We start from the raw sequence: 13090 nt of genomic DNA on the forward strand, positions 1-13090 counted from the left end.
ACCCGACGACACGGTAGATAGAGAGCAGTGCTGCTCTTCAGAAAGGAGCTGTGTGTGATGATGGGAAAAGAGAGCTGGGAGAGAAGGCACCAGTTAATAAATAGGTCTGGCTTGGGGGTGTCGTGCAGAAAAACCAGCCTGTGGGTCGCCCGCACGTGATGCTTGAGCAGTCCCGTCGTGTTTGAAACTTTTTGTACAGCGTTGCGCAGCAGTCGCCTAAATTTTGGATTTCTTTTTTCTCTTCATACACTTTTTATTCGCACGATTAATCAACCGGGGGTGAAATTCGCCAACTCGCTACCGGTCATATCTGTGTGCTAGAAGAACGGGCATTTCTCTAACCAGAGAATAGTTTTAAACTGTCTCTTCTTCGATGAGTTTTCTCTTCGGCATTCTCATCGGCTTGGGATGGAGGGTCCGACATGTCAATATTCTATTCGCCGTGGCGCGCGTGACGACCACCTAGGCTTTGCAGGGTTGGCTTTGGTTTCCTTACATCTGTCAAGGGCTGTATTGGAATGTAGCTTTTAGTCTGGGGCTTCTGTATCCTGCCGACCGTTCGTTGCGGGGGGAAAGCAGCAGATTGCTTGCTCTTGTAAAAACGCCAACGCGGGGGCGTGAATGTGGTTGGTGGCAGCAGTAATGCTGTGCGAGGTTGGGCGTAGCTGTATCCCACAGACTCATTCACTCGATGCAGCTCTATGCAAAAAACAAACACGCGCTTCTACTTGCCGATCTGGTACAATGAAGTATTGTCATTGGCTGTCTTGTGTGACCAGCTAGCTATCGTGTTTTTGATTCGTAGTCGAGTCGTACGTCTGGCGGCCCAATCTGTCTCGCCAATGTGCGTATCCCTGCTCAGCTTGGATACTTTGATTTGATGCCAGACCATTATTATCTCCTAGCAGCATCTTCTGTTAGCAACAACTCGCGAGCAAGCAAGCAAGCAAGCAAGCAAGCAAGCAAGGTGCACAATTGCCCAGGTAGGTTTGGCCCGGCAGGCAGGCACATGTAAATGAACATGTACTTAGATAGGCTCCTGCTTCACCTAGCTCGTGCCAACACGCCGCCGCACCTCCCTGCCTGCCATTCACTAAAAAATCAATGCCCTAGGAAATGGCGTTTTCGAACCATTAGAGTCATATCCTAGGAAACCTTTCTTCACCTAGACTTCAAGACTTTTTTCCCCTAAGCCTGTCTCCCAGACTCTTGACACCTAACTAGCATTTATCACGCAAGCATCCTTAGGTATCAACCAGCCCCCGTCTTCTACACCGACTTCAGAGACTGACCAGGGGGAGCCAGGCCGCCTCGACAGATAAAGGACACGCTACTGAATCCTTGCTTAATCTATAACTTTCAACTTCACCCATTTTCACATCATGTCGGCAATCAATCGGTCCCTGGAGCAGAGCAGGCTCGAGATTATGATCCTCGCCATCGGCGTCTTGGTCCTCGTCTCTCTGCTTGGCCTCTTTGTCTTTATCAATCTCCGCTTCAGGCCGCGGGGCGAGCGCAAGGCGCAGCAGATTGATTACGGCTACGACCAAAAGCCGGTGTTCAGCGACAAGTGGGAGGCATCATAGAAGAGCCTGCTTCCGGCCGAGACGGCCAGATACAACCATGGCGACACCTTAATAGACTCGGTCCGCCGCCGCAGCGCCTCACTCGCCGACAATGCCAAGAGAGAGTCCGCCATCCTGACGCGCCGCGTCACAATGTCCGCGTCGATCGATGCCACAGCCAGCGGCCAAGACGTCAGGCCCCGGCCAGAACAAAGGAGCTTCCAGCTCGTGTCATCCACCAGCAGAGAAGCCGCTGCCCAGGAAAAGGTCCAGGACGACCATAAGAATACGATAATCGCGCCGTCGGGGAACGACGTGAGCCATGATGAAGCTGACCAGGAGATTGTTATGATGTAAATGAATACCACTTGGCAAGGGGAAAAGAAAGGAGTTCAAAAGGGAATACCGTTATTAGCCACTGTATCATCGTTTTTAATAGGGTTGGAGATGGTCGTTCAAGTTCGAGAGCCTTGTTGTACATAAAAAAAACTACCGAATTTGAAAGCCGCCCGAGGCGTCGTCGATCAGTGTGAAGGTCCGCACGTTGAGTATTGTGTTTCGCTTGGCGGTCCCTTCTCATCCCTCACAAAACCCCAATTTTGTACATGTCTATGTTGTTTTCCGGTGCAGCAGATGGCGCCCGGTTCGTCTATGTGCTCTTCTTGAGGTCGCGTGCAGCCTGCTTCAGGTTAAAGTTGCACTCTTCGTATGCGCGGCCGGCACCAAATCCAGCGCCGATAAAGGCGGGCCAAGCTCTGCGGCGGAACAGGATGACGGAGAAGACGACGCCGAACCCGAGACCGATGCTGGACTTGACAAGGAGGTTCGATAGGCAGCGATCCCACTAGTAGTTCATAGCAGCTGCATCAGTATATTTCGGTGTCAATTCGCTTAATGCAGACTTAATCAGTCGCGCGATCGGGGTAATGCGCTACCTTTTCGTTGAGAAGAGTCTCGCTCACGGGTCGGGAAATGGCGCTCGACGGAGCTGGAGCGGCGGTGTTGGATTCGGCCATTGTGAATGAAGATCTGGGGTCGGACGTGGGAGCGTTAGAACAAGGGCAGAGTAATTGCACGCGCTGCCACATACCTATATGAGATGCAGTTGAGCTCGGCGAAGATGGCGCAATGGGAGCTCTCAAGCTTGGTTCTATGACGGGACTGGACGCCAAACTGGCGAGAAGCAGCCGGTAGGCCCTTTGGCGTCCACACCCGAGGGCGGTGAGGAGAACCTATTTCCACTCTGGGACGACTGTGATGGCAGAAACTACGTTTTTTTGGACTTTCATGTGGGGCAGTTTTCCAACTGCAAGAACATTTTCTGAGCTTTGCATTTGCAATAGATAACGCATTTCGTCTTCTATGTTGCATAAAGTCGGTGGTTCGGGGAAGAAGGCATTTGGCATGTATTGATCGAGCTTCCGTAACTCACAATGGTAGGTCTCTTCCACAGTCATTCCTAGAGAAGCAAGCAAACCAAGACTCTTTTTCCAATAGGAAGCGGACAATCTCATCAAGATTGTACGAGGGCTGGACCAGAGCGGTCCAGGTGAGGATGGCAAGAATCTGGATCTCCTCTGGACCAAACTGGTCGCATCGTCAGACGACTCATTCCACGCCGCCGAGGAGAGCACGCTGCGATGGCTGCTCAAGTCCATGAATGGCAATGCGACCACCGCCGAAGCCATGCGCCGCCATCCACTGACGTGGACCATGCTCGACTGCGTTTTCACACGAATCCCTCTATTTTCTCTCGCCAAATCTCTGGCGGACCGAAAATTCGTCGCAGTTCTTCAACAAACACTGAAGGACATCTCGATCGTCGCCAGCGATAACGAGCAGCACATCGCCAAGAAGCGAAAGCGATCGTCAATGATTCAGTTTGGAAGTGACGAGATAAAACAGCCACACGGGCGCCTTGCTACTGCAAAGTCGTTGTTCGCTACGCTGAATTCACTACTAAACCGCCTCGACGACGCGACCGCCGCGATAGCCCGAGACAACATTGGCGCCGAGCATATCAGGTCGCTGTTCTGTATGTCGGCTGCAGACACTGCTGCCCTTCTGGCGCCCGCATTTTCTGTCTGTCAGCTCCTGATGAACACCGAAATGTACGACATTGAAGGCGCCGAAGAATGGGTTGCAGTGGCGTCGTCGCTTTGGGACTTACACATGCAGGGCAATGACGACATGTCCGAAATCGCTATCCGCCTGTTCACCATACCGGCCTCCATCTTGGCTTCTTTGGAAAACCTGTCAGAGAATGGACACATTAGCACTCCGACCACACTGAAATCGAGATGGAGCGAGGATCTACAAGAATTCCTCCAGCGCAACTTGATTCTTCCCTGCAGAACGGCGTTCCTCAACAGACAAGATTTTGTTCCCATTACTCGTGCATTGGATGTATCACAGGCAAGAATTCATATGACGGCGCCTTCACTGTACTTTTTAGCGGCAAGGTCATCAGATACAAATGCTGAGGGCGAAAGGCGGAAAAACACAGTCGAATGGATGAAGCGCGTCTTTGAAGAGGTGGAAACGGCGATACATGATAGGCCAGACCGAAACATTCTGATCAAGCTAATTATTCGCCAAGCGATCGAAGAGTCTATACCTGTGGATGTGAAGAACTTGCGAGAGATTGCCCGCGGCTATGTGTTGAAAAATGAGCCCACAGATTGGGCTTTGCTTGGCAGCATTGTTGCGTGTGACCCGGCCGTATTTCAGACCAGCGGAGATGGTAGCGATTTGCTGGCGTCGATCTGCGACAAGATTTCAAAGGCATCGTCGACAGAGTCTCATCAGCAAATCGCCGAGGTCCTGGGTGCCATACGGCAAAGCTTCGTAATTCGACGCGATCTAGTCGCATTTTTGCAGCTGTGGTTCACAGAGCTAAGGAAGGTCGAGGAAAGCAAGAAAGAAGAACAATCGTCGTGGTTCGGGGAGGGGCCAAAGAAATACAAGAGTGAGTATTTGCATGACCTGATCGAGAAGGAGTTGAGTGTGTCTCAGCTCTCCGAATTTGTTAGCTGGCTCGAGTCACAAGGCACGCAATCCAGCCCCAAGTCACTCTGCACGGTCAGCGACACTATATCCGAGGGCTTGAAACGAGAGACATTCATTGACACGGTTGGTCTACGACTATTTCAAATGACGTGGACTGCCTGCGCTGGGTTGACTGATTTACCGGCCAGATGGCGCATTAGCTCAAAGACAATGCGATGGGCAAAGCCTGATGAGAAGACCTCCATATGGCAGTCATTGAAGGACAAAGTCAAGCACATATTAAAAAAGGGAGGCTTGGACGTCGCTGAGACATTTGAATGTTTCTGTTTCTGCTACAATGCGTGGGACGCTTTAGCGACGGATGCTGATGCAGCCAAGGAACCCGCCAAACTGATACAGAACTTCTCTGAGCGTCTCGCCAAGAACCTCATGTCCGAGCCCTCAATCAAGAAGATTACAGTCCTAGACAGGACTGGCTCCGAGCTCAACACCTTTGACAATGAGATACCAGCGTCTTGCTACCTTGACGTCTTTCTTGCTGGCGGCAGCCGATTCAACCGGTTATTCTCAATGGCAAGCGGCGGCGTCCCAGAGCCTTTAAAGAATGCGACAGCCGCTTCTCAACTTGACCTCAAGGACAAGAAGGTACTTTGGCAAAAAGTTTTCCTGAATGACATGAACCTCAACGAAGCAAAGCTTGCGCGAACGTTGGTTGATGAAGTCATTGAAGCACTAGAGGTATCCGGCAAAGAGAAAGGCTGGCCGGATAGCGATGCGACGCTTGTTCTTCATATCTTGAGCCGCATTCCACTAGACAGCTTCAACCGTTGGCAACGAGAAAAAGTGATGAACACGCTGAATCTCAATAGCGGTAAAATGGTTAGATCGCCGAAGAAGACGGCATTATTCTCGTGGAAGCAGGTACTGAGCCTGGCAACCAAGATGATGGCTCGGGCGACATTCTACAGCGACATGACGTTTGATCACCTTGTTCGATTGGCTGAGGCCGTTTCTGTCTGCGTCGTCAAAAACTCTGCCGGCGACGAAGAGACATTAGAGGTTATCGAGCGCTTTTCTCAGATGGCGTCGGCGACCATTCGACAAATGGCAGATCAGGTGGACGAGAGAAGTACAACATATTTTGGCGATTGCTCTGCTTATATTGCCGCGGCATCTGCAAGCAAGTTTGAGAACCTCTCTGGTCTTCATTACTCCTTGCTCAAATCTTTGATTTCAGTTGTTGCGCGGTCACCTAACACGCACAACAACCAAGTACTTTCAGAACTTGTCGTTGAGGGCCAAGGTATGCTGGCCAAAGCCATTATGTTTGCAATCAATCCTTTGATCACTGCAGAGGCTCTTCCAGCTGAGCCTAGTTCGGAACAGAGATTCTGTCTTCTAGCCGCCGCAGATGCAGCGCCCTCCGCTGCGCCCTTGGCGCAATTATACAAGGGCAAGCCTGCAGCTGTGCAAACTTTTGCTGGAAACTGCACCAGCAGGATGGCAGAGGGTGATGTTCTCGCTTGGAAAGTCCAGACCCTGCTGCGCAATGAACTGCCTGCGGCTCTTCAGCTGCCAGCACCCAAGACGTTTGATGCGCTCTCACCTCTCCCGCAGAAGCTTCGGTCCCAGCTCCTACGCGACTTTGCCAGCTCCATCACAAAGTCGCTGAGAGTGCAAGAAAAGATGGCATATTTGCGAGACCTGATTGATGCAATGCGCGCTGGCTGTTTCACAGACGGCCAGACCCTCGCGATCCAAGAGGTTGTAAGCCAGATTATAGCGTCGCCAGAGTACACGGGCAAGTTTGACGGCTATGATCTTGCCGCGGCCTACAGCGAAATTGTCACCGTTCTCAGCAAAGCCCCTGCGCCGGCCAACGTTCATCTGTGCCGCACGCTGTACTCTGTTCTGGAGAAGAGACCGCAGGCAGTCAGCCAGTGGGATGTCGAAGCCACGCTGAGCACAATCTGCGATCTCTCTCCCGCTCAAGAGTCTGACGAAACGCGGCTACCGTATATCTGGCTGTGCAGGCTCACTGACGTCATTATCAAGAAACACAGGCTGCGTATTGAGGGCCACTATCACTTGCTTCTGGTTGTCTTGGAAACACTGCTTGACCGACTCGTCATCCATGAACTCGCAGATGAAGAGTGGTCGGCTTCTCAAGAGACAAAAGCGCACGCCTATGCGCGCCTGATTACACTGGTATGCGAGCCTACAGCAGGCGCCGTATCGCGCACGCAGCACCAAAGCTCTCTGGACTCGGCGACGGATGCGGCCAAGCGCTCTGCTGGACGCCACATGCACATCATCCTGATGCAGTACGTAAAGTTGCAGCTTACGGAAAACGTGTCGCGACCAATCCGCGAGGCGCTGGAGCCGGCGATGAATTCTATATTCGACATTACGCCACCAGAGGGGCGCAAGATTCTCAACGACGCCATGGATGCGAGTGGCAGAGCCATCTTGCGCGAAATGTTTAAGCGATATGTCAAGTTTGGTAAATGGAGTGGCGTTTAAAGGGGTAGGGAAAAGGGAATATACATAAGCATTGGGATATACAATAAATACTGTTCTTTATATATACACGTGCGTGATGTTTTTCTCGCGCCATTTAGGGGTACTTTCGGTTTTGCTGTGACATTTACTTTTGAATGTTGGTATACGTGCTGGGGTGCCCATGCTTCCTGCCATAGTTGCGCACGGTACTGACCTGGTCATACTGGACAAAGATCCAGATCAGGGGCACGAGCCAGGCGCCGAGCGTGTCGATGATCCAGCTGTTGCGAAAAGAACCACCAATGACGCCGAAGCGCATGAGATGGCCGAGCCAGTTGACGACGACCATGAAGTGGCCAGCCTCGAGGCCGCGGATGGCGGCGCGCGCCACCTCGTCGGGTGTCTGCTTAGGGTCGGCAGCCTCGAGCTTCTTTGTAATCTCGGGCTTGGTGCGCTCCTCAACCTCGAAGCCGGGCGAGAGGATGGTGCCGGGGAAGACGATGTGAACGCGGACGTCTTGCGGGTAGAGCAGGACCTCTTGCGAGAGAGTGTCGGCGAGGCCGCGCAGCGCCCATTTGGAGGGAGCGTAGGCCGCGTAGCCGGGGATTGTGTAGAAGGCAGTCGCGCTAGCTGTCATGATGAGGTGCTTCGGCTGCTCGCTGTTGTTGTTGTTGTTGTTGTTGTTGTCGGGGGCGAGCCACGCGCGGAGGATGGTGTGCGCCATGTCCGCGGTCCCGTGAAAGTTGATGTCCATCTGCTGACGTAGCGACGCTGCGTCCGTTTCCACAAAGAGCTTGGGCACCGAGATGCCCGCGATGCACCACACAATGTCGGGCGCGCGGCCGTCGTTCCATGTCGTGGCGGCAGCGACGACTGAGTCGGCGTACGAGGGGACGGAGACGTCGGCGGTGATGTAATGGAATCTTTGCGTCGCGGGGCTCTTGGCGGCGGCCTGAGAAGAATAATATTGTCAGCGGTACACTTTTAAAGAGAGGGAAGAGATGGGATGCATGCCTTGGCAGCCTTGACGGCTTCTTCGAGCTTGGCGGCGTTGCGGGAGACGAGAATTAGGTTGGCGCCCTTGGCAGAGAGCTGCGTCGCGACGGCAAGGCCCATCCCCTCCGACCCGCCAGTGATCAGAACAGTCTATAGGGAGAGCATTAGAAGCTGAGTAGATTGATGGCGAAACCCGAGGGTCATGCTCCTTCCTACCTTGCCGTCCACTGGCATCTTGTTGCCGCCAAAGAGACCCATTGTGCCGGCGACAACTAGTGTGACGACCAGCGTTACTGTAATCCAGAGAATTGGTGACTGCAGTAGAGCCATTCAGGGCAGAGGCTCGTGGCGGAGAAGGTTGCTGGTATACTGGGGGGGGGTTGAAGCTCGTCGTTGATGGACGGGAGCTGTCGAATTTAGTGGTCGCGCCAGAGCTCCACAGGGAGTCACAGAAGCACGGGTGCCTGGCCAACTTAATTTCAACCACAACGAATGCGACTCACTATAATTCCCTTCATGTTGCCAGTTAGACTGCACATTGTAGTCCATACTACAGAGTATTCATTGTATAGTTGGAAAACGCCCTTACCTTGTCGAGAATTCATGCGCTGAAGCTTTGATTTCACACTGCGCAAAGTCCGTGAGGTTTGGTGCCAGCACGCGACGCCATGTCGGGCGATGAGGGAGACAATCTGGTGGTTCCGAAATTTGGGTCGTTCAAATCACAGTCGACACAGGAGAAGTCCAAGCCGCGAGATGCAAGCCAGAAGAGAGACTCGCGTGGCGAACGGAAGAAGCGCTCTCACGATGACAGGCACGAGCGCCATGGTCGAGACGGCAGCAGAGAGTCCAAGCGACGAAGAGAGCGCCCTCGGTCCCGTGAGCGCGAACGTCGCACAGAGAGCAAATCCGCAGAGGTGAAGTCGACCGCGCGCGACTCGGGGCCAGAACTGTTCATACTCGACACAAAGGGCGACCCGCTAATACGAAGATATGGGACACTGGACAGGTCGCAGGTACCTGCCTACTATCGCCATGGCCGCGGACGAGTCTTGGGGACTTCTGGTCGGTTGTTCATCCATCGCGATGGTCCCAACGAATCTTTTAGTCTTCGCATGCCCGGGGAGGGCCTGCCCCGCTACAGAGATCGAGACGGGCTCCGCGCTAAGCGACCACTCGCTCATTCACAGCCTATTTCGCTGAGAAGGAGGCGAGTAGCACCAGTAGGAGAAAATGACGAAGATGAGGGATTCTTGTCGTTGAGGAGCTCTAAGAAGCAGAAAGAAAAAGAGGACTCGTCCGATGACGAAGCAGAGCAGTCGTATCGATCGATAGAGGGCAAGGCCAAACCGAAAGCATACGACAGCGACATGGACTCAGACACGGACAGCTCTGACGAGGGGGATGATACAGAGGCCAGCAATCCGATGAAGTGGAAGTCGATTCAGCTCAACCGCCGTGTCAAAGATAATCCCGAGGACGTGGACGCGTGGTTGGAGCTGGTGGAGCATCAAGACGAATTGCTGCGCGTCAGCACTGCAGAAGGCACGGCACCGGATCACGAATCCCACAGTTATAGCGAGATCAAAGTGTCAATGCTAGAAAAGGCTCTGGCGAATGCGCAGGACGCCTTTGAGCGGGAGCGCATCCTCGTGCCGCTGATGCGCGAGGGCGCCAAGGTCTGGAGCAGCAAGGTCGCAGCCAAGAAATGGGCCGAGCTGGGCAGTCAAGCAGACTCGCTCGCCCTATGGCGGATGCGGCTCGAGTTTGCCATGACGAGCGTCACCGAGTTTGATTATACCAGCGTGAAGACGATGCTCGTCGAACGACTGCGCCATCTTTCAAACCAGAATAACAAGAGCATGGAAGCCTATCTCGAGATGATTGAGGTGTTGCTGCTAGCAACTAGATTTGTGTACGATGCTGGGTACAGGGAGCTCGCGGTCGCGACGTGGCAGGCCGTTTTGGAGCTTACCTTTTTCCGGCCAGACGCCGATGCTGAGCAGGGTGTGGTGCCAGACTCATTCCAGGCGTTTTGGGAGAGCGAAGTGCCGCGCGTCGGTGAAGTCGGCGCGTCTGGGTGGAAACACTACGTGGCCGCGAACGGAGAGGACGAGCCGCCGGAGCCGCGGCCGGCCCCGTCCTCGTCGGCGGCGCAGTCGAGGGACGATGCGTTCAAGGTCTGGGCGCGGCTCGAGGCGGAGAGTGCAAATGCGGCCAAGCTGCCCGCGAGGACAATGGATGAGGGCACAGAGGATGATCCGTTTCGGGTTGTGACGTACACTGACATTGAGCCATTCCTCTTCATGGTCCCGCAGTCTTGTCTCTCAAGCGTAAGCGGCTCTCTTCTAGATGCATTTCTCATATTCTGCGGCTTGCCGCCTGCTTCATCGAGTGAATGGGCAAGAAGGTTGTATAAGGACCATTTTCTCGCTCCTATAGGGAGCAACATACCGAGCGTGAGCATCGACGACGCAACACATGAGTTGCACGAAGACGAGTCCGTTTCACGCCGCCCGCCGCTCTTTGATCGGTCGCATAGTGCCTTTGCTATATCGTCAAGGCTACTGTTTTCTGGAAAGGAGTGGTTTTCGTATTTTCAGTCACAATTACTAAACGCTGCGGTTGACGGTGGCTGGCTAGAGACTTTACTCGGCCAACTCATTTTCTCTGCCGGGTGCAAAGACCTGTCAGAGTACTACTTGGCTATATCCTTTGCGCGGGACCCGTCATCTGTCAAAAAGACTGCCAAGAAATTACTAAAGCAAAGTCCCGACAGTGCGTCTCTTTATAACGCCTATGCTCTGGCAGAGCACGCGAGGGGGGCAACCGACGTGGCGGCAAAGGTCCTCGAATCATCACTCGCATCTTCGATGGTAAGTATTGGTACTTTATTCAAGTGATTCGACTTGTTCTAACATGAATGTAGCTTTCCCAACACAGCAGTCGCCTTCGTTTACATCATACTGCAGCCTGGATAGCATTCGAAAATGGAGATATCGCGGCCTCTAAAAGGGCCCTCTGCGCCGCCAGCAGTGCAGAGGTCTCTTTTGCCGACGTACTCAAAGCTAGAACCACGTTTTCAGACGGCATGTCGGAGGCACTGTTTACGGGTGACGTTGAGTCGGCAGAGACAGCCGCCGAGTGTCTTGTTCTACACAGCTACCTGACCAATGGTGAAGCCACGGAGCCCATGTCGCTCTCGCAGGGCAACATAGCAGCGGCTATGCAGACGCTGGACTATGCAAGACAAGAAATCGCGGCACGCGGACACGGCACCAGCCCCTCCGGCGAGCGTCTCGTCCAGTTTGGTGCTCATCTGCTATACATGCATGCTACAAGAGGGTACGTTGAGAACCATGTTGTCAAAACCAGACCATGTTGTCGAAACCAGAATCTGCAGCTAACAGCTCCCGTTTAATTCTTTTTAGGCCGCACCGCAGAGTCTACATTCGAGATCAGGTCCGCAAGCACCTGCAGAGCTTTCCCTCCAACACCATTCTGCTCTCGATGCTTGAGTGGTCCGACGCCGGCCTCCGCATCGTCGACGAGACGCGCCAGCTGCTGCGCGATCAGGCGCCGCGGGCAGACAGCGTAGGCGCGCGCTTCTTTGCCGTGCAGCACGAGCTCGCGCGGGGCAACGCGCACACGGCGCAGGCGGCGTTTGAGCAGGCCGTCCGCAGCGACACCTGCCGGGCGAGCGCGACGCTCTGGGCGTGGTACGTCCGGTTCGCGCACGCGCATAGGCGGCAGCTGCGGCGCGGAGGCAAGGGTGCGGTGGATGTGCTGTACCGCGCGCTGCGCCACTGTCCCTGGGCGAAGTCGGTGTTTATGGAGGCGTTTACGACGCTCACGGGGGATCTGGCGTCGGACGAGCTGCGTTCTGTGTATGGCATGATGACGGCAAAAGGACTGCGAGTGCACGTTGAGCTCGACGAGGTGATGGCAAGTCGGGGCAGGAGCTGACGAGGGCAGAATATAGTCGTGCGTGTTGAGGGGTTGATGCAAATTTTGTATAGATGTATATATGGAGATGGAAAAGCCAACTTGAACAAGGATGGCCAATTATGCCGGCTGAAGACAGAAGGCATGAATTTACTATTACGTTTGCATGGGGAAGTGCGTTGTAGGAGGCAACCTAAGAGCTGAATGTCATTGAATCGTAAAAGATGATATTTTACGCCATCTGCGAACAAAGTTGCGTCAATTGGTCTAGTAGAAAGGCGTGCGCAAGTAAGATGCAACTCCAAGATCTGATTCGGAGAGAAGGGCGCAGTACCTTGCAGAGATCCGAAAGACGGATTACATACAAGAATTGGGGAAAGAGGGGAAAGGAATATTTTCACCCTAGAGATGTGAAAAGGAAAGACTGCTTTTTGCTATCACCTTCAAGAGTAATGCAGAAAGCCGATGATGGCACCCACTGAACAGAGTTTGGTGCGCATAATGGCAGGCAGGCTGAGAACAGCAACAAACCGGCTTTACAGAATGGAGCGCAATCCCTAGCTCCGGGCGAGAACTACTGAATCCACAAAGCCGTCCAACGTTACTCCGTACTTATCCCTCTAACCTTATTGACGGACGTTGTACCTAATAACCGCCGTGGTGGGTTGTAGAGAGAAGTTGTGGTCAAACGCTGGGGGCAGCATCGGAATTACAACGACCCAGCTCGCACGCTTACTCCGATTCAGCCATGCCGATCCCCCCACCCATGCCTGACCTCGCCAAAGTTTGAAGTAGAGTAGATTTTTGAAGCTGAGTGGCGTTTGGAGTGTGAGGACTAGCTTGGTACCAGCTTTCACTGTGCATCATCTACATTGGCTGGTGTACCGCGTTGGAGCTATCAGTGTGGGTAGCTGATGAGAGTTTGGCCAGACGCTTCGATGAAACGAATACGTCAATGGGCGGTGGTATGCAGTCATTGGCAAGGCTCGAGATCTCGGTAACAAGAACTATTTAAACAGCTTGTTTTGTCCTGTTTTCATTTGATTGCTGTATTCTCCTCTGCTTCACTTCCA

The 13090-nt window shown here is 53.5% G+C and overlaps 5 protein-coding genes across 5 annotated transcripts; 3 read left to right on the top strand and 2 right to left on the bottom strand.

Annotated features, from left to right (window-relative positions):
- Positions 1 to 1382: 1382 nt before the first annotated feature.
- On the top strand, positions 1383 to 1922 carry BBA_06002 (uncharacterized protein; the record flags this gene model as incomplete). Its single annotated transcript, XM_008601099.1, has 2 exons — positions 1383 to 1556; positions 1587 to 1922. 2 exons carry the CDS (start codon positions 1383 to 1385, stop codon positions 1920 to 1922), a joined length of 510 nt encoding a protein of 169 aa, XP_008599321.1.
- Positions 1923 to 2214: 292 nt separating this feature from the next.
- BBA_06003 (DUF543 domain-containing protein) lies at positions 2215 to 2581 on the bottom strand (the record flags this gene model as incomplete). Its single annotated transcript, XM_008601100.1, has 2 exons — positions 2215 to 2409; positions 2501 to 2581. The coding sequence occupies 2 exons, from the start codon at positions 2579 to 2581 to the stop codon at positions 2215 to 2217; spliced, it is 276 nt and encodes a 91-aa protein (XP_008599322.1).
- A 417-nt stretch (positions 2582 to 2998) lies between these two features.
- BBA_06004 (Urb2/Npa2 family protein) lies at positions 2999 to 7097 on the top strand (the record flags this gene model as incomplete). Its single annotated transcript, XM_008601101.1, has 2 exons — positions 2999 to 3005; positions 3067 to 7097. The coding sequence occupies 2 exons, from the start codon at positions 2999 to 3001 to the stop codon at positions 7095 to 7097; spliced, it is 4038 nt and encodes a 1345-aa protein (XP_008599323.1).
- A 124-nt stretch (positions 7098 to 7221) lies between these two features.
- Positions 7222 to 8330, bottom strand: BBA_06005 (short chain dehydrogenase; the record flags this gene model as incomplete). Its single annotated transcript, XM_008601102.1, has 3 exons — positions 7222 to 8028; positions 8106 to 8222; positions 8289 to 8330. The coding sequence occupies 3 exons, from the start codon at positions 8328 to 8330 to the stop codon at positions 7222 to 7224; spliced, it is 966 nt and encodes a 321-aa protein (XP_008599324.1).
- Positions 8331 to 8740: 410 nt separating this feature from the next.
- BBA_06006 (uncharacterized protein) lies at positions 8741 to 12038 on the top strand (the record flags this gene model as incomplete). The annotated part of the gene is made up of 3 exons (XM_008601103.1): positions 8741 to 10948; positions 11002 to 11417; positions 11504 to 12038. 3 exons carry the CDS (start codon positions 8741 to 8743, stop codon positions 12036 to 12038), a joined length of 3159 nt encoding a protein of 1052 aa, XP_008599325.1.
- Positions 12039 to 13090: the final 1052 nt, after the last annotated feature.

Source organism: Beauveria bassiana, assembly GCF_000280675.1.
Source record: "Beauveria bassiana ARSEF 2860 unplaced genomic scaffold BBA_S00016, whole genome shotgun sequence".
Taxonomy (NCBI): Eukaryota; Fungi; Ascomycota; class Sordariomycetes; order Hypocreales; family Cordycipitaceae; genus Beauveria; species Beauveria bassiana.